This window comes from Spermophilus citellus (genome assembly GCF_964194105.1).
Source record: "Spermophilus citellus genome assembly, chromosome: 11".
NCBI classification, from domain to species: domain Eukaryota; kingdom Metazoa; phylum Chordata; class Mammalia; order Rodentia; family Sciuridae; genus Spermophilus; species Spermophilus citellus.
In genome coordinates this window covers 97,196,106-97,220,580 of record NC_138192.1, presented here as the reverse complement: position 1 = coordinate 97,220,580, position 24,475 = coordinate 97,196,106, and the positions used below count along the sequence as shown (strand labels likewise).

Here is a 24,475-nt window from a genome sequence, read left to right as displayed (position 1 = left end):
TGAAAATTGCCATTCTGACTGGAATAAGATGGAATCTCAGTGTAGTTTTAATTTGCATTTCTCTAATGCAAATTAAAAGAGAAGTTGAACACTTTCTCATATATTTTTTGAGCATTCATATTTCTTCATCTGTGGGAAGTGCTTGTTCAGTCTCTTTGCCCATTTATTGATTTGGTTATTTGTGTTTTGAGTGTTAAGTGTTTTGATTTTTTTTTTGTATATCCTGGAGATTAATGCTCCATATGATTGTGCAGAGGTAGTAAAGATTTTCTCCCATTCTGTAGGCTCTCACTTCAGATTATTTTTTTGTGAAGAAGTATTTTAGTTTGATGACATCTCATTTATTGATTCTTAATTTTACTTCTTGCACTGTAGTAGGAGTCTTATTGAGGAAGGTCTGTTCCTGAGCCAACATGATAGAGAGTTGGGCCTATTTTTTCTTTTAGTAGGCACAGGGTCTGAAATGAGTGTTGTGCAGGGTGAGATATAGGGGTCTAATTTTATTTTGTTACATATGAATTTCCAGTTTTCCCAGCATTATTTGTTGAAGAGAGGCTATCTTTTCTCCAATGTGTGTTTATGGTAACTTTGTCTGGTATGAGACATAGGTAATGTCTGGTATATTTATGTAGGTATGTCTTTGCATCTTCCAATTTGTACCATTGGTCTTTGATTCTACTTTTGTGCCAATACCATGCCATTTTTGTCACTAAAACTTTGTAGTATAATTTAAGGTCTTGTATTGTGAAGCCTCTCACATTACTTTTATCACTGGAGATTGTTCTGGCTTTTCTGCACCTCTTATTTTTCCAAATGAATTTCATGACTACTTTTTCTATTTCTATGAAATAGAAATTGGAATTTTAATGGGAATTGCATTAAATCTGTACATGACTTTTGGGTAGTATTCCATTTTGACAATATAAGAACATGGGAGGTCTTTCCATTTTCAAAGGTTGATCATGGTGCACTATTTTTAAAATATGTTTATGTGTGTGATTTGCCAGTATGTTATTAGGCATTTTTTCATCTATGTTCTTCAGGGATATCGGTCTGAAGTTTTCTTTCCTTGATGTGTCTTTGGTTTTGGTATCAGGGTGATATTAGCGTCATAGAATGAGTTTGGAAGGGTTTCCTCCTTTTCTATTTTATGGGATAATTTGAGGAGGATTGGTGTAAATTCTTCTTTGAAGGTCTTGTAGAATTCACCTGAGAATCCATCTGGTCCTGGACTTTTCTTTCTTTGTAGGCTTTTGGTGGCATCTTTAATTTCATTGCTTGAAATTGATTTGTTTAATTTTCTGTCTTCCTGTTTCAGTTGGGGTAGGTCATATGTCTCTAGAAATTTGTCAACATAGTCATGATTCTCTATTTTATCAGAGCATATATTTTCAAAGTAGTTTCTGATTGTATTTCAGTAGTCTCTCTGATGATATTTCCTTTTGCATGGTGAATTTTAGTGACTTGATTTTCTTTTTCTTCATTAGGTTGGCTAAGGGTTTATTGATTTTATTTGTTTTTTAGAAGAACTGATTTTTTGTTTTGTCTGTTTTTTGAATTTCTTTTTGCTGCAATTTTATTGCTTTCAGCTCTAATTTTGATTATTTACTATATTCTAATGCTTGGAGGCAGGGCATCCCAATGATAGCAACAATATATGCAAACAATATAGAGCAGTAGACTAGGTCCTTAGTTCTTATTCTAATATTTAGTATTAATTTGCATGATATGTAGGGATAGTGGGATCAGCAATTTCCATCAATAAAAATAATATATAATCATGTATTATATATGGCTTAAAATCAAGCAATATAGGTGTTATCTATGACTTGTGTTTTATTAATTATTGCTGTGACATTGGTGGTAGGTGTAGATGTTATATACCTCAATTGGTATTAAGAAGTGTGAAGGATAGAGTTGAGTATGTGTAAAGAAGAGGAGACAGGAAGGTAGAAACATGTTTGCAGTTTCAAAGGGTGAATAGGGCAGATGCAGGGTTACCTAGGATATGTTGTGAATTTGAAAGGGGAAGGAAAAATAGAAGCATATAGAGGAGGGGAGAGAGAATGGAATTTGGGGGTCAAGAATAGAGAAAAGAGAGAGGGCAACAAGAGGAGATAAGAGAAGTGATAAAGATGATACAAAACAAAATCAGAAACCCTAACCCTCAAAATACAGAGCATGGAAAAATAACACCTTCAAAAACAAACCAAAAAAAACAACCAAAACAAACAAACAAACAAAACTACAATGACAAAAAAAAAAGGAAAAAAAGAAAAGAAAAAAAAAAGAAAGAAAAGGAAAGAAAAAAGGCTAGAAATGAGGATAGAGAAACAAATATGAATATGTGCAGGATTCCTTGAATCAGTTAGTACATATTCAAATAAAACAAACATCCAATATGGAATCCCCAAAACAAAAAGCAAAACAGAACTATTACCACAACAAATAAGCAACAATACCACAACAACAATCTTGGTGAAATGTTAAGAAATTAAGGAGTCATATCCCCTATGGTGGACAAAATAGTCAGTGAGTTCTGAGTTCACTGTCTGTGCCCACCTGGTTTTCTTTTTGTGGTATGATCTAGGCATGGGAGTATGGGCCATGAATCGTGCATCCTTCCTTTTTATTGTGTTGCTCATCATATCAAAGGTTGGAGTTTAAGACTTCTGAATTTCCCTTCTTGGGAGATTAGTGTGGGTAGACTAGGCTTCAGGCTGATCCACCATGGAGGATGGGGCAGGTAGATCAGGGGCTGGTGCTGGATCCTATGAGCCAGCAGTGAGGCTATGTGCTGGACCTGGCAGGTGTGGTGGCAAAGCAGCCACATGGCATGTAGGCCTATGGGCTGGCAGCTATGCTGCGGGTCTACTTGGCAGAAAGGTGGGCTGATGTGGGGGCTGGGGGTTGGGAGAGTGGGGACTGGGGAGGATCCTAGTAAGTCCCTGGGACTAATGAATGTTGGACTGCAGAGGAAGCAGGGGACCAGGCTGGTTCTGGGATTGGGCAAGTGCTGGCCCAGGTAGGCTCTGGGAACCTGGAGGGTACCAAACTGGCTGAATGAGCAAGCTGAGAGCAAAATCCCTCACATCCTCTCTTCTAGCCTTCCCGCCAGCTATAGCCAGCCCTGTCAGTCTCCATGAGCCACAGAACTCACGGAGCTGGGGAGAGCCTGGTTCTCCTGAGCTTCTCTAACCTGTGTTCCTCTGGGCAACATGCTCCCAGTGTCTGACTTTCCACAGGTTTGCTAGGCTCTGAAAGGCCTATATAGACTTAGCTGAAAACTCACAAATCTGGCCTTCCAGTTTCCATAGGCTCCGCCATGCTGAGGAACCAAGATGACTCCTGGATCAGTCCTCCATAGATGACTGATAAACTCAGGGCAAGAGGTTTTTTTTTCAGATCTGATTAATGAGTCAAACAGTCTCTGGTTCAGCTAGGGCAGACTGCTGCTCCAGTCTCAGCATTTTTCACTCTAAGCCTCGGGGAGATGGGAAGACTAGTGTTCCTGCTGCTTGAGTTCTGGGTAACCAAGTTAGAAGAAATGCTGCCCCACTCTAGTCAGCCATCTTGCCCCCTCCAGGGTTTTGCTGTTGTTGTTTAAAAAGTTTTCACGGATACTGGGCTAGGGTTAATTATACATTATTATCCTGTTCATTTTTATTACATGATATTATATGGTGCAGGTCTGGAACCAGTCACTAAGAATACCAGAATAGAAACTATGGTTTTCTCTTGAGTGGCTGCTACTATATTAATTACATACTTTCACAGCTAAGTTTTGTGGCATGAAATCAAACTTTTCATGCATCCTCAAAAATTCTTTTCTTTTTCATCTGCTTGTGATTTTCCTGTTTTAATCTGCCCTTCTCCAGATATGTCCCTGTCATATTTCATCCAAGTTCTGGTCATTCAAGTTCTGTAGCAGCATCATGAGGAGTCAGTACATGCTTTAGTGTTCTCTAGAATTAAAAAAATAATAATATGAGATTCTGTCACTGTAGGCTAGCATATGTTTTAATATTCCATATGTTAAGAGTTTTTTTTCCCTTATGAATGAGTGGCTCATATGTGAAATTGATGACTTCAGATGAGCAGCAGAAGACTCTTGGTTATCTCATGGAAGACAGAGTGCTTCCATTCTCTGCAAACACCCGAAAGCTGAGTGTCTTATAGCAAGCACCATGTTACACTGTCATGCTCCCAGAAGACCTGTTCACCCCAGGATCTGTGTTTACAATTATGTATTCAATGACTGTTGATTATAAAATTAGTCTGTGTGAAGCATTACAGGGACTATAGAATAAATGGAAGAATTACTACTTCCCCAGAGCCCAGGATATTGTAAATACTACTATAATTTTGAGGCAGTGTATAGTGGTAAAGATAGAAGAATCTAAGTATGATAGAACTGTGAGATTTTAGGTAAGGTTTATTTTAGTTGAATATTATACTAGTTATTTTCAGATTCATTGGCTCACAATAAGATTGTTTTATAGAGAATGAAATGTAACAAAAATGTTATCAGTGTAAATGATTTTTTTTTCAATTTATTTCATCAAAAAAAATTCATTGATTCATTTAACACAGTCCTAAAAAACTTGGTTTATTATAATCTGAAGCTAAATTTTAGTTTCAAATCTGTTTTTCTAGGGTAGAGGAGTTCATTCTTCTGGGCATATAATTTGTACATACAATAAATTCAAATGTTACATTTTTATTCTGCATCACAATAGAATGTGAGAACTGTTAAGACTCTTAGAGATTCTAAATTTTACTGATGCTGAGGAAGCTAAGATACACCAATTGGCACAGCTTGTATTCCTAGGATCAAAACTATCCTTACTTATGTATATGCTTGATATAGTTAAATTCATTAATTAGGTTAAAGAAATTAAATATTTATATGGTTAAACATTGGTGGAACAAAAGTTCATTTTTCATTTCTTAAGAAAATTACTAGCAAATTAATCATGTAAATAATAGAAATGGAATAATGTTTAAGCACCAAACCTTTAAATACAGAGCTATCTTAAAAATAACAATTAAACAAAGATAACGTAATTCAAGGAATAAGACAAGTGTCCTATATAGAAAAACCCTTCAGTCTCCAGATCTTATCTTTTAAACTCTTTTCATTCTTGGAAAGCCTTACTTTCAGTTTAATCTTACACTTAGCAATGGACTTAAAAGAGAGTGAAATAAATTCTTCAGTGTACACTGTTTATTAAAGATTTCTGGAGTGGATAAAATGACCTGGTGAAACCTATTGACAATTCCCTTAAACACAGTGGTGTTCATTGATGCTAATTTGATTTTCATCCTAAACCCTCTTCTGTTTTGAACTTATTAGATTGAGCTACCAGAAGAGAGACTCCAAAGCAGTCTTAGTCTTCAGAAAACTAAACCATGTGATGTTCTGCTTATTAGTATCTTAGTCCATAGCAAAATATGAGGCTGTGTACTTCATACAGAAAAGAGGTTTATCTCAGTCACGGTTTTAGAAGTTGCAAATCCAAGATTGGGCAGTTCTATCTGATTGGACTCCGATGAGGGCCTTCTGGTCATATCAAACATGATGCATGTATTATGGTAGGAGTGTGTGCAAGAGGGAGTGATCACACGATGCAATAAATAACAAGAGAGACTAAGGAGGGGCCAGGTTCCCTTCTAAAATAACAACCCATTCTCATGGGACCTAGTCCAGTCTCAGGAGGCCTGCATTAATCCCTTCTGAGGGTGATGACCATGATCTAGTTACTTTCCATTAGGAATGCCCCATCTTTTAAATGTTCAACCACCTCAACACTGTTGCCCTGGAGACCAAACCTCCAGCACACGGATCTTCTGGGGACACACTCAAATCATTTCCAAAATATAGCAGTATCTTTTCATCTCAAGTTATATAAACCCCTTTCATAAAATGTGTGTAAGAAACTTAGAAGGGGAGTTGGGGATGTGGCTCAAGCGGTAGCGAGCTCGCCTGGCATGCGTGGGGCGCTGGGTTCGATCCTCAGCACCACATAAAAATAAAAAAAAAGAATGTAAAAAAATTTTAAAAAATTAAAAAAAAAAGGAAACTTAGAAGGACTCATAGGATCAAAGGAGGAGAAAGAGAGTCTCCGGGCTTCATCATTGCAGTAGCCCCTTGTTCACCATCTACATACTAGCAGTTTTTTTCTGAAAGAGAAAGAAGACGTTCAGTATCTTCACGAGGGCACATTGACAGTCTGCTTAGCCCAGTGGAAAGCACCTTTTCTCTTGGTTGGATAGCAGTCCCTGGGAAGAACTGTGATTGGCTCTCATTAGGTCCCACATGCCTGCTTCGTGTTGCGACAGAGATGGGGAATATTATAGACAGCTCCAAACAGAATCACAGAGAACAGAGAAAGGATGTTGTATTGATATAAAGCACATATATGCACTATATCTTGCCAGATTGGACTTGTTTGCCTAATACCTTTGTAGTAGTAAAGATGTTATTTTAAAACTATCATATAGAAAATTATGATAAAATGCCAAGAATACCCTATATACATGCTAGTTAAAATGGTTTTGTTCAAAATTATTCTGATCACATTGGGAAATTGTATCTTATTTTACTTTCTTTAAGGCTCTTGAGCAATATTTGGAAAAATGTAACAGACAAATTGATGATATTGTCACTTTGGTCCGTGGCAAATTGTCCAAGCAGAATCGTGTTACTCTGGGAGCCCTTGTGGTACTGGACGTCCATGCTAGAGATGTCCTTGCAGCACTTGTGAAAAAAAATATTAGTGATGACAATAACTTTGAATGGTTAAGTCAGCTGAGGTACTACTGGCAAGTAAGTGCTCCCACTGAATGTTATTACATAGCAATTTCAGCTCATGGCTTTTTAATTTGTGTTTGCTTGCTCACAAGGGAAATAGTAATGTAGAATTTCTTGCTGATGACTGACTATATTTATATAAGTGATTCTCCATATTGCAGAATAAGACAGCCAATTTCTACATCTATATTTTAACAAAAATGCTTATATCTCTATCCAAGTGTGTGTGTATATATACCTAAATGTATATATATGAAAATAAACAAAATTTTTTTTAAATTATTCATTTAAAATTTTTAAAATGTTGGGATTAGTCAGTTTTTAGATTCCTAGTACATTCAAAGAATGTACAGATCAAACTTTCCTATCATTGATCCATGGCAGAATCTAGAGGAATGATCTGTAAGGAAGGATTTTATCAGGGTATATGGGTGGCTGGTGATGGTAATCATGACTGGGAAGGCAGGGAGAGCAGAAACAGTTTGTACTGTGGCCTGCTAAGCACGGGCAGAGAGAGGAGGTGACTGGATAAATGCACTTGGAAGTTCTCAGCATACAGGCTTTTGTGGAAGTCTTGAGACATATGAGAGGAAGACAAGAGGGGCAAGAACCAGCATCCTGGGAAACCATTTAAGTGTCATTGCATATGGTGGTTAGAAGCTCAGGTAGTAGAGTCGTTGTTTTAAATGCCAGCTCCTCCTCTTACCAGATGTATAACCTTGGGTGAGTTCCTTACTCTAAGTATCAGTTTCCTCATCTAGAAAATGTTGATAATGATAATACTCATTCTATATTGGGGGGGGGGAATATTGAAAATATGGGAGAAATAAGGGACAAATTCTAAAGCATTCAATGGGAAAAATTAAAACCACTGACTTTAATTACTTCTCTTATGGAAACTAGCTTTTGAATTCTTCTGAAGCAAATGATAATTTTACAAATACATTTTAAAGAAGTCTACTTTATGTTATTATTTATTAAAAAGCTTGAGATCATATTGTTTAAAATGTTGTTATATTGACCTAATTTAATTTTGTCTGCTTTATCCTAGGAAAATAATTTAGAAACAAAAATGATCAATGCTGGTTTGCGATATGGGTATGAATATCTGGGTAATTCCCCTAGGCTGGTTATTACTCCACTCACGGATCGATGTTACAGGTAACCCCTTTAATATAAGGATCTATTGGTAATGACTTTCACTACCCTTACCTACTAATTTAGTTAAGAATACAAATATTATCTTCCATATGGAAAATTTATCCTGTGTTTTTTTTTCTTAGACCTTTAATTCTCCTCTTAACTTTATCTTCTGTTTCTCTTTCTCTGCTGGTTTCTTCTTCTCAGCTTGGGCTCTCAATATTCTCAGTTGTTGGAGTTGGTTTTGAAAACTCTTCATCCCTTCTTTCTTCCTGAAACTCCCTGACTTCTTTTTGGTTTACTAGAGCCATCTTTTTCCTCCCTGAAATGTTGGTTTTCTAGAGTTCTATTCTCATGTGGTGTTTTATGTCATGCTTCATGGTTCCCTGAGTGTTCTTATCACATACTCTCAGGCTTTAGTGGCCTACATCTTGAAGACTCCATATCTGTGCCACTCTACCATATGCTTTTGATTTATGTATCACATATATATATATATATATATATATATATATATATATGTAAAACATATACATTATTTATATTATATATATCAAATATATATATTATATATATTATGTATACACACACACACACACATATATATATATATATATATATATATGATATACATATTATATATATGTATCACTGGATACCTCACTGCATATCTCATAGGGACTTGCATTTATATTTTTTCCAAAATGTAACTGTCCATTTCCTTTTTTTAAAAAAAATAGTACCTAAAGATGAGCTATGGAGGATTCAATGAAAAGGACAGGAACAAAAATCACAAAAGACTAACCACATCTACCTTTTTAAATGCAGGCTCTGAGCCAGTTAGGCTTAAGTTGGGAGAGAAGGAAAGCTTTAAATTGGATGAAAAATATTAACTATTATATAAGACCTAAGTAGACTTTACTAGTTGGGGGAGGGGTGACACAATTCATTAATATCTTAGAATGACAAGAAAAACTAACATATCTACCCTAGATTTCATTCAGCAATGGGGAAAATATTTGATAAAATTTAAAATAACAATGATTAAAATTGTTTTCTGCTTACATCCTAAACCAGTTACTCAATAAACTAGTTAAAATTATAAATTTTTTCAAAGAAATTTAAAGACAAAGTTTAATTTAGTATTTGACAATAATTTGGAATAAGAACTTGAAGATAAAGTACTTAGAGCCCTTTATTATTCAGAAAGAGGATAAAGGGATTTATTAATTTTAGGCTTCATTGAATGAAATAGGCACTTTTAAGTCAAAGTTAGCTTAAAAGAATAGAAATAGAATCCCATATCATATCTCATATCATATCCATATCATATGAGAAAATTGAATTTTAAAAATTTAATAAAAGATAATACATGAAAGGGGAAAAGCAAAAGAGAATAAAAATTAAAACTTGGGGAATATAAAACCCCAAACATTATTTTCTTTACTTACCATTGTTTCTTGCTTTGCTTTACTTCTTTTAATTTTCTCCTTACTGTGTAACAACTTTTAGTCATTGGTTCAGTGAATATCTGCAAGCTGTGTTCTCTTAGTCTTTATATAAATAATGCCTCTCCCTCTCCTTTTCTTTCATTCTCTGTCTTTGTTCAATTATTAAAATATGTGCTAAGTATAGAATTGTAGATGAACAATAATTTTCCATCAGACTTCCAAAGATAATATTCTCCTGGCATCCATCCATTGTGATTGCTGAGAAACCTGTTATTTTAATTATTATCTAAGTAAATTTTCTTTCTCTATTGTAATTTTCAAAATTTTCTCTTTATTGCTGATATCCACTGTAATGTTATTAGATGTGAATTATTTTTTCCTCATGTAGTCTTTCATGTCCTTAGTTGAGGTATCCTGATGGACCAGTTTCAGATTTATCTCTGAGGAAGGGTATATGGTTTTCTTTTGTCCAAATGTGCATTATTTGCATTACTTATCTATCTTACTTGGGAATTTTTTCAATTCATGTCTGTCTTCATTTATAGAAAATTCTCAGCCATTGCCACATAAATTTTGCCTCTTCACTATTTCTTATATACTTCTTTTTTTCTCTGCCTCTTAAATATTTTTTACATTTGATATCTATATCTCTCTGGGTGATTTCCTCTAGTGCATAGTTCTGTTTCCTTATGTTTATTTTAAAATTTAACCAATTCACTGAGTTTTCTACATTTTTGTTGCTAGAATTTCAACTTCTCTCTTTTATGAAATTGGCTTATCTCTTTGTGTTTTCTTCTCTCTCTCTCTCTTTCTCTCTCTCTCTCTGTCTCTTCTCTCTCTCTGTCTCTTCTCTCTCTCTCTCTCTTTCTCCAACACACACACACACACACACACACACACACACACACACATATACATTTTCTGGTGTCCATTACTTTCTATTTAAAATATCATTTAGCAGTCCACCAAAATACCAAGAGGGCAGCGTGCCATATATTTAGTGACACTCATAGACTTTTGTCTACCTGCTTGTGTCATTGCAAGTCTGACCGAACTTTGGCACCCACCCCCTCCCGTTTTACCTTTGAAGTCATTTTAGTATGTGTTGTTTCCTCATGTAGTCTTTCATGTCCTTAGTTGAGGTGTCCTGATGGAGCAGTTTCAGATATATCTCTGAGGAAGGGTATATGGCTTTCTCTGGTCCAGAAAAAAGTTTAAGGTTAGTATTTTATACGGGTTCACATGTGCAAGTAATTGGAATTTGAATCCCCTCCCATCAGTGAATGATATAGGCTTCATGAGGCCCTGCATAGAAGATAAGCTACTTCTTGGTTGTTTTTTGTCTTTCTCCAATAGGTTACTAGAATAAATTTACTTCTCACTTACAGAAAGGAAGCATTTCAAGACTTCTAGATTTATATAAGTGGATACATTTCAATTCTCCACCTTGCCTCAATTCTGAGAATTTATTTTCTGTGTCTATGTAGGCATAAATACATTTGTGTTTATATGCAGATCCTAAAACAACATAAATCTCTGCAGCATTAGCATTCTCCAACTTTGCGTTCCCTCTTTGTTGGTGATTTCTCTTTTATACTTTAAAGAAAGGCTATGTACAGAAGACTTTTAAAGCTAATAAACAAATTTAGAAAAGTTGCAGGACACAGAATCAACATTCAGCAATCAATAGCTTTCATATGCTGTAGTAGTGAATCTGCTGAGAAAGAAGCTATCCCATTCATGATAACCTAAAAACAAAACAAACAAACAAACAAAAAACATTGGTCATAAGTCTAACCAAGGAGGTGAAAGACTTCTACAATGACAACTATAGAACACTCAAGAAAGATATTGAAGACCTCAGAAGATGAAAAGATCTTCAATGTTCTTGGGTAGAGAGTTAATATCATCAATGTTCATATTACCAAAAGCAATATACAGATTCAATGCAATTCCCATCAAAATACCAATGGCATGCTTTATAGAACTAGGAAAAATACAGCCCTAAAATTCATTTGGAAGAATAAAAGATTCAGAATAGCCCAAACAGTTCTGAGCAAGAAAAGTGATACAGGTGGCATCACAATACCCAATCTCAAATTTTACTAAAGAGCTAACAAAAACACTATGGTATTGGCATCAAAATAACATGAAGAACAATGGAATAGAATAGAAAATAGAGACAAATTCACATACTTACTACAGCCATCAATACTTGGCAAAAGGGCCAAAAATATATGTTGGAGAAAAAAACAACCTTTTAAACATATGGTTCTAGGAAAACTGAGATCATTTAGATCCATATGTAGAAGAATGAAACTAAATCCCTATACCTCACCCTGCACAAAAGTCAAATAAAAGTGGATCAAAGATCTAGGAATCAGACCGGAAGTTTCTAGCAACTGCTAGAAGAAAATATAGAGTTAATACTCTGTCATATTGGTGTAGGTACTGACTTCCTTAACAAGACCCCTAAAGCTCAGTCAAGAATCAATAAGTGGGATGCCATCAAATTAAAAAGCTTATACAGCAGAGGAAATGATTAAGAATGTGAAGAGAGAGACCATAGAATGGCATAAAATCTTTGCCAGCTGCTCCTCTGACAGGGATTAATATCCAGAATAAATACAGAACTCAAAAAACTTAACACCAACCCCCCCAAAAAAAAACCCCTAAACAAACCAAAACAGCCAAACAACAACAAAAACACAACAAACAAATAATCTAACCAATAAATGGGCAAAAGAACTAAACAGATGTTTCTTAAAAGAAGAAACACAAAATACCAACAAACACATGAAAAGTGTTCAACATCTCTAGCAATCAGAGAAATGCAAGTCAAAACTACGCTGAGATTTAATCTCACTCTAGTCAGAGGGCAATTATCAAGAACACAAAAAAGAATAAATTCTGGTGAGCAGTAGGAAAAGGTGCACTTACACATTGTTGGTGGAATCACAAATTAGTACAACCACTCTGGAAATCCTTATGGAATTCCTCAAAATGAATGACCCAGTTATCCAACTCCTTGCTTTTTGTCCAAAAGAACTAATAGAAGTATACCATAGTGATACAGTCACTTCAGTATATATAGAGGCACAACTCATAATAGCCAGATTACAGCACCAGCCCAGATACCCATCAGTAGGTAAATGGATAAAGAAAATGTGGTATATGTACACAATGGAGCTTTACTCAACCATAATTAAGAATGAAATTGTTGCCTTCTCCAGTAATGGAGGGAAATGGAGAATTTCATGCTAATTGAAATAAGCTAGACTCAGAAAATCAAGGTCAAATGTTTTCTCTCCTGTGTGGAAGCTAGAGAAATATGAGGGAAAAAAGGTGCGGTGGTCAGGCCTGGGAGATAGGATATCAAAAGATATAGGGAAGATAAGTAGAGTAGAAGAAGGAGATTAAGAAGGGAGGGAAGGATAATGAGAAGGAGAAGAAATGTGGAATCCATTTTAAAAATCACATTATATGCATATGTTAATATATCACAGAATTTCACCTTTAGGTATATGTACAAAGCACCAATCAAAAATGAATGAGTACGGGGTAAAAATGGGAGTTCATAACCCACTTGAATCAATCTGTGAAATATGGTATATTAAGAACTATGTAATGTTTTGAACAACCAACAATAAAATAATAAAAAAAAAAATGAATGAGTCTCGGGAGTCTCAGGCAAGAGGATTGAAATCAGCAAATTAGTGAGGCCCTAAGCAACTCAGTGAGACTCTGTCTCTAAATAAAATATAAAAAAGGTCTGGGGATGTACTTAAGTGCCCCTAGGTTAAAACCCTGGTACCAATGAATAGATAGATAGATAGATAGATAGATAGATAGATAGATAGATAAGTAAAAGGGAGGTCAGTAGAGTTAAGGATGGAGAATAGAAAGAGGGAATGGGGATGGGAAAGGATGGGAAACAAGGACTGAAATGGAGAAAATCAATTTCCATGCATATATGACTTTGTCAAAATGAGCCCAACTTCTATGTATAAATATGACACTGTAATTTAAAAAGAATAAAACAATAATAAATGTTGGTGAGAATGTAGAAAAAAGGATATATTCATACATTGTTGATTGGACTGTAAATTATTACGACAGCTCTGGAAAGCAGTATGGATATTACCCAAAAGAATAGGAATAGAACTGCCATATGAATCACTTATTCCACTCTTTGGTGTTTATCCAAAAGAAATAAAATCACTATAGTGTAGTGATACAGGCATATCACTGTTTATAGCAACTCAGTTCAAATAACCAGGTTATGGAACCAGCCCAGGTGCCCGTCAACAGATAAATGGATTAAGAAAACGTGGTACATATACATAATGGAGTTTTATTCAGCTTTTTAAAAAATAGAAATTATGGCATTTGTTAGTAAATGGACTGAACTGGAGAACATCATCCTAAGTGACGTAAGTGAGACTCAAAAATTCAAGGGTTGAATGTTTTCTCTCATATGCAAAAGATAGAGCAAAGTAAGGGAGCAGGGGGGTAGATCTCACAAAAATAGAGGGAAAATCAATGGAGTAGAGGAAGGAGTTTGGAGAAGAAGAGAGGTGAAAAGGAAGAAAATGTGAAATGCATTTGACAAAATTATGCTATGTACCTATATGAATATACCACCAAAATTCCACCTTCATGTATGTCTATAAAGCATCAATTTTAAAAAAATGATAAATAAATAGAAGGTTGACAAGTAGAGTAGAGGAAGGGGAATAAGAAGAAGGAGAAGGCGAGGGAAAGAGGAATCACCAGAACTGAAATGAGCAAATTAAATTTCACACATGTATGAGTATGTCAGAATAAACCCCACTATTATGTATAACTATGATGCATTAATAAAATCATGAAATGGCCATGTTATTTAAAAGTTACTGATTCACGAAACTTTTGTATATTCTTATAGTAAGGGAGCTGGATTGTTCAGGGTCACCTGAATTCTCCATTTTGACCAGAAGTCAGCACTGAATTTTAAAAATGAATTTGTTCTAAATTTGTCATATATTACAGCTATTTAGAAGTAGAATAGAATAACAAAGGAATGTAGTATCAGAGATTTGGGAAAGCTAGTAGGGAGGAAGAAATGTGAATTTGGTTCTCAGTTTTTTTTTTTTGGCATCTGCATTTTTAAAAATCACGTTATTTCTTAAGGGATGTCTATTTCTTCTATTTCAGAACCTTATTTGGAGCCCTTCACTTGCATCTTGGAGGAGCACCTGAGGGTCCAGCTGGCACTGGAAAGACAGAAACTACCAAGGATTTAGCAAAAGCTATAGCCAAACAATGTGTGGTTTTCAACTGCTCTGATGGGTTGGATTATTTGGCCCTGGGAAAATTCTTTAAGGTTTGAATTGATTTTCCATTTGTTTATAATAGGAAAATTTACAGGAAAGTTGTTTACAACATAATTAAAATGCAAGTAAAAGCTTTCCTGTATCTTAAGAAAAGGTAAAAATTTAAGCACTGCCTCAATAATTCTCAGGGGAAGTAGGGTTCTACTTTCTGTAATTTTCAAAATTCATTTTAAAGTTTTGTTGAGGATGAGTTCTGCCTCCCTCTCCAGCCAGTCCCTGCTATAGTGGGTCATTGTTACTGATAGGAATGAGTGAGTGAGTCCTTAAATAACGTTAGGGCAGGTAACAGTTTGAGAACTTCTACATTGTGTAAGGGTTGTAGGATTTAAAGACTTTTCACCTGTAGATCTTGTTATCAGCAGATTCTATGATTCAGTAAATTACCGAATTATAGGCACATTCTAATTAATCTTTTTCAGTGAGCTTAAATTCTGTTTTTGCTTTCTTGTTTTGTTATTTTTTATTATTCTGTGTCAGATTTCTACTCATAGGTGTGTAAGATTCCAAAAGATGAAATTAAAGATTAAAGGAATTAAAGTCCCTGTTTATAAACACATGAATGTGTAGTCCATTCAGTAGTTCATTGATAGAGCTTGCTATTCTTTAAAATATTAGATGGTACAATTGAAGACAAAATAATCCATTTGGGGTTATGGGTTCTTCATATTTATATATTTTTATTTTCTGTAATTTTCAAAATTCATTTAAAATATTCTATAGTATTTACTTTTATATATTTTTCTTTAGAAAACTTAACATGAGGGCTGGGGTTGTGGCTCAGCAGTAGAGCGCTTGCCTAGCATGTGCGAGGCCCTGGGTTCGATCCTCAGCACCACATGAAAATAAATAAATAAAAATAAAGGTATTGTGTCCAACTACAACTAAAAAAGAAGTATTAAAAAAAAAGAAAACTTAACATGAATAAACTAGTGGAACTGGGATGTTGCTCAGTGTTGGAGTGCTTGCCTAACAGGCTTGAAGCCCTGGCTTCCATCCTCAGATCCCCCCTGCCCAAATTAATAAATTAACAGAAAAGAACATAGAAGTTCTGCTCAATACCATAAACTGTTTTCTGACTAATATATCCTGATTATTTTATAACAGATTTAAAGTTTTATAGTACTCTATGTTTGTGATACTAAAACAATTAGAATACGAATTAAAAATAAAAGTGAATCAAAATTATAATAAATAAGAAAACATTTAAATAACATTTTAGTTCATCCTCTAACAATATAAAAAAATGCTATAATAATTATTTAAGAAATGAACACCAATTTTAAAAGATTCTATATGTAGATCGAGTAGCCACTGTATTCCTATGTGTTGAAAAAAAATTCTGGTATATTAACAGTTTTTAATATATATTGTGATAGTCATAGTTCAATTTAGATCTACACACTTAATTAAATTTGCTTATGATAATTTAGTTAATTATATGGATACTTTGTTAGGTTCAGACTAAATAATGGAGGTAAAAATAAAAAAGACATTCTCATTATTAAGAACCTCGCAATCTATATAACTGAATATGTTACTGTAAGTATTCTGTTCTGCATTATTTCTAATCCTTTTACTATATATCATGCATTAGGGTTCACAAATAGAGTCTTCTCTAAATAATGAAAATTGATTATTCTTTGACATGCATGGAGTTTATGTTCAATTCAGTTTGGTTCAATAGATGATCTATGTACAAATTCAAGATCAGACACTATTAGCTGTGTGGGCTTTGCCAATTATCAGCATCTCATATGGTATATCCTTCGTTTCCTTGCATTAAAGGCATCTGTAAAGTGCCATGCAGCATGCCTCTACCCTGACCACTCATGTGCACACCTGATCTATCAAATGTGTGTTCTTAACAAATATTTGTTGAATTGATATTTTTAAAAAGTAAATTTGAATGTTTGATTTTCCAGTTTTTCCTTAAGATCAATTGGCATATATTTGTGAGGTACCTGTGAGTTAGGATTGTACATTCAGGCCCTCAATTATGTTTGTTGGTTATTAAGGTGCGCAGACTACAAAGCAGTTTCATTGGCTACAGAAGTCATCTCAGGTAGAGGATTATTACAGTCTATTCTATTGAGTCCATATGGTAAAAGCAAATAAAATGAAATTATAAATGAAAATAAAAAAGGCTTTGAAATTATAAGAGTACATCTAAATACCAAAGGATACACAGGAAATAAAAAATAAATTGGAAAAATTTCCAGTTGATCAAACTTTTTATTCATGCAGAATAATGAATTAGTAATGAAAAAATAAGCTGTCTTTAAAGTGAATAAGCAATTTCCTTGATAGGATATTAAATCCTTGAAAAGATCAGGTGAAAATGCAACATTTCAATGTAATATTCAATCAGATAAAGTTGAAAAATTTCATTACTCTTTTCTCTCAGGGACTGTTATCTTGTGGAGCCTGGGCTTGCTTTGATGAGTTTAACAGAATTGATCTGGAAGTGCTTTCTGTGGTTGCTCAACAAATCCTTACTATCCAAAGAGGTAATGAACTAATCTGTCATTTTATTATGTGAAAATAGAAGAAATATAGGAGGTAATGAATGGCATAAACCACATTTATATGGGGTTTTGCTAAGTCATTTCATTCTTGATTATCCACAGGTATTAATGCAGGTGCTGAAATACTAGTATTTGAAGGAACTGAACTAAAACTTGACCCCACATGTGCTGTCTTTATAACAATGAACCCTGGGTATGCTGGGCGATCAGAACTACCAGATAATCTGAAGGTATGAAGAATATAATGATATCATCTGTTTTCTTTTCACAATTTGCAAAGTTAATACAAATAGAAAGAATATGCTACCCTAGAATTTTATGTAAAATATTTGCTTTCAGGCATGACAACCTTTTATTTAGAAAATTGTTCTAGAAGATAATCAAGCTTTGAGTAAAATAAATATGTGTACCTTTAGAAAATAAATATGTATACAAGGTTCAATTTCCAAAAATTTATATTTTTAAATAGTGTTAGACATTTAAGTTACTTTTAGTTTTCCTGCATTAAAAATAATGTCACAGTGGGTAGTTTTCCTTAAGGCTTTTCTTTATTTAAAACATTTCCAGCTAGAGATGAGCAGTATACTGCTAAATTGCCTTTGAACAGAGGTTGGGACAATTTATTTTCCACATCAATCCTCAATTTTCATTAATATACTGCACTATTTTTTTAATTAAAAAACAGAACACTGCCTTAAGAAAATAGACCAGAAGCTTCACTTGAGAGTGTGTACACACACACACACACACACACACACACACACACAAACAACAATACCTTCTTTGATTATTAGTGAAATATGACATTTTCTTCATATATTTTTAGCCATTTTATATTATTTTCTGGTGAATTGCATATTATGTCTTTTGCATAGTGTACAATGTTGGCGAATAGTGCAATGTCGATTTCAGATCCCAAACCAAGCCTTCTAACCACATTCCATGTCTTCCACCATTCACTTGTTTAGACTGACAGCTTCTTAAAGTAAATGAGCAATTTTTCTTTTCCATCAAAAACTTTTGATATGACAAATTGCTGCCAAGTATTTTTGTATCCCTATGTTATATCCTTTTATGTTAGCTTAGATGTTTTAGTACTTTGACATAGTGAAGGAAGGCATGATTTTAAAATGAAAACCCAGTACATCCTTTACCTGAAAAGTGTTTTGTGACTTTTCATTGCAGTTTTCTTTTGGAAAGCTCATTTCATAGCAGTTTTGCTATTCATTCCCTTATGTTACTCTTTTATTCAGTAGGATCAACCTGAATGCATAAATATTTATAAAAGCAGGGAAGGCAAAAATCTGTGAGAAGCTAGCGGTGGAATGCTGAGACCCATTATTGGTTGAATCTGTCAATGTTCCATGCAGACATTTTCAGAGTGTGCAAGTTGACACATGTCAAAATATTCTTGTGTGGTTCTTAGGATATTTTCCTTCTATATTAAGCCAAAAGTTGTTCTCAAATTTGATAGATATTGTTGTTGTTCTTGCTCTTCCTCCTATGGTGTTCTCTTTGATTAGAGCTGCTACAGAAAATCTGTTTCAAGTATATACGGAAATACCTAACAAGTCTGAAATGAAAGAGTTATAGATTCCTTAAAACAGAAACAAAACCACAAAAACTAAAAGACAAAAAGCCAGCTGGGCCTTATTGTTACCAGTCTTCAGAATCATCCTTGAAATCTTATCTTCGTTTGATGATTCAGTTAACCACCAAAACCCAGGGATTCCATCTCATGAAAGTCTTATAATTCCTGCTGATCCTGGCTAGGCCTGCTGCCACACCTTGTTTTCACCCCTCTCAGTCTTCTTTTGGGTATCTTCCTGTGACAGCTCTCTTTTCACCAATTTCTTTCCCAGTGGAACTCACCATTACTATGTTGCCACTGTTATCTATCAAACAAAATATAATCATATTATTTCCAGACTTAAAACCTGCTGAGCTCCTTCCTGCCTAAAAAATAAAATAAGGTTCAAATTTCTTAGTAAAATCGATGAGAGCCTTGGCCTTGGGGCCCAATGCACGTGTACTACCATTTGCCTACATTAGACTGTTCCATAGGGCCTCACTAGTCTCTGAATGTCCAATGCCTTTCTGCATGCTCTTTTCTCTCCTTTGAGTGTTCTTTTCCTGTTAGATTAATTTATACTCATCCTTTAATCTAACAGTGAACTACTTAACATACTACAGTTCAAATATGACCATCTGGATGAAGTCCCTGGACCTGGCAGAGGTTTGTGGCTGAATACTGTCATATCCATGCCCATGGCTTCTCTGGGTACTCCTCTGTTGGAACTCTTAACTTGTAACCAGTTGTCAATCTCTTCCCTCTGTCTAGATCTCTGGTGGCCAATTTCACAAAAAAACACTTCACTGTTGGAGAGTTCTCAGTCTGCCAGAAGGTATATTGGGCAGGACTTCAACAGCACCAGCCTGGCTCTCCTTTTTTTTTTTTTTTAATTTGCATGCACCTCATGTATCTTTGTCTCAGCAAATTCTGGGCATTGATCCTGCTGCCACAGGCCACTTTAACTTTCTCAAACATAAGCCAAGCATCAATCCATATCCCTCCCAATGCAGTGATACCTCCCAAGCTCTCACTAGACTTAGGGATAGGAAGGGGGTTATGGGGATTCACAGTATAACAGCAGCTCCTTTCAAAGGAAATATTTTCATAGATCCTTCTTTCCTTACCTTCTCTTTCAAATATAATCTACAAAATTGTGAGATGAGAAGTGTCAAGGGTTGTAAGCATTTTCTTTGTAAGTTTTGCATATTGGGCAGGTAAGATGCACTTTGGTAACTGATAAGTATTATTTCATGCAAAAAGAGTCTCATTTTGACACTTTTTTTGGAGTAAATCTCAGTTTAATGAGCTCCTATGATATCTTACATAGCAGGTCACTATTTCTGGTGAAAGCCATAACCAAGTGTTTATTTTCATACATACATGCTCTATTTCTCCAACAATGTCTAAAGTTCATGGAAAGGTAGATTTTTAAATTGATTTTAAATATACGACAGTGGAATGCATTACAATTCTTATTACACATATAGAGCACAATTTTTATATCTATATAAAGTATGTTCACACAAATTCAAGTCTTTATACAGGTACTTTGGGATATTTTTGCATTACAATTCTTATTACACATATATACCACAATTTTTCATATCTCTGTTTGTATATAAAGTATGTTGACACCCAATTCGTGTCTTCATATATGTACTTTGGAAATTATGTCCATTATATTTAACCATCCTTGCTAATCCCCTGTCCCCTCCCTTTCCCTCCCACCCCTCTTCCCTATCTAGAATTCATCTATTCCTCTCATGCTCCCCATCCCTACCCCACTATGAGTCAGCCTCCTTATATCAGAGAAAACATTCGGCATTTGTTTTGGGGGGGATTGGCTAACTTCACTTAGCATTACCTTCTCCAATGCCATCCATTTACTAGCAAATGCCATGATTTTATTCTCTTTTATTGCTGATTAAAATTCCAATGTGTATATGCCACATTCATTTTGACACTTGTTACATCTAGATAAAACCTTCCTAATAGAGCAATTTCTTAAGCACAACTCCACTCACTTTAGAGAAGCTATATTTTAGATTGAAGCTATTCTGAGTAATGAATATTTAATGATCCTTTCAGAAGAGTTAAATGGCAGAAGCCATGGTAAAATGGGCATGTTCTAGATCTCATGTTCCAGAAGCCAATAAACTGATACCTAGCTTTCCAGAGAGCATGTGGAATGAGTCATTCTAGTAGTACTGTAAATCCTGAATTTCCCATTTTACTCAACTAAAATCAAACCCATTCCTGTACAGGTCAAGGTAATTTTGAAATTTATTTACAGGCCTTAGAAAGAAATAGTTAGAAGTTACTGCATAGTGGCACCCTGTCCTCCACCAGTGCATCTTAATTAAGCTTCTCTAGAGACCCTCACCACAGTTGTACTTGTTAACAAAATATCAATCGAGATCTTTACAGAGGGCTCAATGTGGCTGGACACCCTATTTCCCATTGCTCTGCTCTATCTTGCAAAAACTAAATTTAACTGCAGACTTGATGGATATACTCTGCTTTTGTGGTATATCCTGTAAAATCTCCCCTGATTATTCTAAGAAATGGGACAATAGGCACTTTCTACAAATTCCAGGAAAAAAAATTGCTTCTATACTTCTATGTAAACTTCTGAAAAAAGTTATAAACCTGTAAGCTCTTCCCACCACAGGGTGTAAAGTTTAAAGAATTGCTAGACTTGGCATTCAGAGAGAGAATTTGTTTTAGGCAGAAATCCCCTTTAGACTAGCTGCAGCCAACAAACCTGCTTCCTGCTAATTCCTCTAGTGTCCAGCCTCTTCTGTCCTGCATCAATTGCTTGAAGTTTTTTTTTTTTTTTAATTTCACCAATTCACAGGCCTTTGACAGCATACTCCAGGAAGTAGTATTTTATGTAACAGCCTTCTTCCATAAATATCACTAATTTCTACTGTGATAAACATGAAGGGCTATGCTCACATTGGTTACATGTGTTCGGATTTATGCAAGTCCTAGAATGGTACCAGTATCTATGTCTTTCTCTTCCTTTTTTCCTTTCTTTTTTTTCACTCAAGAAGTTATGCGATTAGCTAAGCTAGAATCCAATTTAATTTTTTTCCCTCCAAAGTGCTAAATTTTCCTCAAATTTACCGCTACCACTAACAAATTATTTCTGACACATCCAAAACCAAACTATTTTAGGTCAGTGTGTCATATACCTTGTTTTGGAGTCCTTCTGCAGACATCTTGACTGATATTTTGTTAATAAGAACACTTGTGATGAGGATCTCTAGAGAAGTTTAATTAAGATGCATTGGTGAAGGAGAGGGTGCCACTACACAATAACTTCTATTTATTTATTTCTAAGGACTTGCTCAAACTGAATTAGGCCTAAAACTGTTTTGATCAGCATGCTTTTCTCTGTGATAAGTAAGTACCAATGTTAAATATTTGGTGGAGGTCTCCTAATAAGTGGAACATCATGATAAGCTCTTGAAGTATCTTTACTCACTGATTTTTTGTTTGCTTGTTTTTGGGTTTTTTTTGGTTCTTTTGTACCAATGTGTGTGTTTCATAGTGTTTTACAACCATATTGCTACTGTGCTAGGAGAACATGAATAGGAATATGAGAAATATCTTGGGTGGTTAGAGGAAAACTTACAACACAGTACTAGGTGTTGATGCCAAACTCAAATAGCCATTTGTACCATTGTAGAAGGACTGTGTCACCCTAACATAGCCAGAGACTGAGACTGACTGACTGATTTGCAAATTCAGTCATTCTCTTTTATTCAAAAGTAGTTGTTGAGAACTTACACTTTTAAAGAGGTACCATCTGGATTATTCTCCTTCATTCTTTTTTTTTTTTCTCTCATATATGTAGTAGTTAGAACACTTAAGATTCTCTAAAGTTACTTGCTCAAACTATATTTTTGACAATTTCTTTTTTCCATTCTCTAATGCTAACCTTATTGATAAGTCAGTACTAAGGCCTCTGACTAGCAGCTTACATAATCTATTGAAAGGGGCTTGCTTGATACAAATCTTTTACTTGTTCTCAGATGTGTAAGTGTCATAATAGAGCACTTATGCAAGATGTTCATATTTATTTTTATCTACCTTGTGTTTTGGTAATTCAATTAATTTCTGAAGTTAAGATATTTACAAAATATATGAATACAATTACCATTCACTATTACCATTCATTATAGGGGCTTTTTATCCCCTCAAGAATATTATTTTTCTTTTCTGTTTAGTACAAGAAAGTCATGTTTTAATACATGAATTACTGAAACTTAAATTTTCATATTTATTCTTTAAATATCTATTGAGCTTTCTGTTTACTTACCATACATGACATTTATTTGCCCACAATATTTAAAACACTGTGGGAATAAATTACCTTTATAATTTGAAAAATTGATTTATCTCTAATAATAGTCATCTAATGACTTAACTCTATTTTTTTTAAAAGAGAGAGTGAGAGAGGAGAGAGAGAGAGAGAGAGACTTTTTAATATTTATTTATTTTTTTAGTTCTCGGCGGACACAACATCTTTGTTGGTATGTGGTGCTGAGGATCGAACCCGGGCCGCACGCATGCCAGGCGAGCGCGCTACCGCTTGAGCCACATCCCCAGCCCCTTAACTCTAATTTTCTTCCATTCTTATGTTTGCAGAAAGCACAACATTACTACAAACTCAAAAAGGTTCAGAATTTCCCAAAATATGTCATTTATCTAACACAGTCTTGTTATGAGGGGTTATTTGATTAGCCCCAGATTATAAAATTAATTAGATCCCTAGATAACCTTGCTTGAAGCCCCATCTCCCAACAGTAGGCACTTTCTCAAACCAGACCAGATGAGACGTCCAGCTTTTGGACATCCTGGCCAAATCTGATCTTCTTTTCCCTATGATATGTTGTTTCCCACAAATAATATAACATAATTGCTACTTAACATTTAAGAGAGAAAAAATTTATATAGTTAATGATATATTTATTATTATATCCAAAACTAGGAAGCCAAGTTTTAAAAATGTATGATTTGAGCATTGTCATTTAATACTTGTTTAATAAGTATTATTTATTGTTGAATAAATGTTAAATTGTTGCATAAAAACTATAAAGTTGTATGTGGTATAAAATAAAGAGTATCTTGATGATCTTTTTGTTCCAAAGCACCTTTTGTATGCATTCACAGGCTCTCTTCCGGACAGTAGCAATGATGGTCCCTGACTATGCCATGATTGCTGAAATAGTCCTGTATTCCTGTGGCTTTGTCACTGCTCGGCCACTGTCAGTAAAAATTGTGGCTACATATCGCTTATGTTCAGAGCAGTTGTCATCTCAACATCACTATGATTATGGAATGCGGGCTGTGAAGTCAGTGCTGACAGCTGCTGGGAATCTAAAGGTAGAAACTTGAGTGTTTCTGACTCATACATTTCCCATTTGTAAATCTGAGGTTTGTGTGTCTTCATAGAATAGAGTTCCAATGACAAATTGGTTTCATGAGTTAACTGAAAAATTAACTATTGTACTAAAATAATTTGTTATTCTGTAAACATGAAAAATAAATTTTTATAGCCATTTTATAATAATTTCTAAAACCTAAGA

At 34.7% G+C, this 24,475-nt stretch overlaps 1 protein-coding gene across 1 annotated transcript in view; it reads left to right on the top strand.

The window, feature by feature from the left end:
- DNAH7 (dynein axonemal heavy chain 7) overlaps window positions 1-24,475 on the top strand; it is a gene marked incomplete at both ends in the record, with an annotated part of 288,918 nt that overhangs the window by 99,037 nt on the left and 165,406 nt on the right. The window contains 6 exons of the mRNA XM_081261736.1: window positions 6,617-6,829; window positions 7,866-7,975; window positions 14,602-14,770; window positions 17,185-17,287; window positions 17,408-17,535; window positions 24,060-24,272. Of these exons, the coding sequence (XP_081117862.1) occupies window positions 6,617-6,829; window positions 7,866-7,975; window positions 14,602-14,770; window positions 17,185-17,287; window positions 17,408-17,535; window positions 24,060-24,272 (936 nt within the window). The remainder of the gene's footprint in view (window positions 1-6,616; window positions 6,830-7,865; window positions 7,976-14,601; window positions 14,771-17,184; window positions 17,288-17,407; window positions 17,536-24,059; window positions 24,273-24,475) is intronic.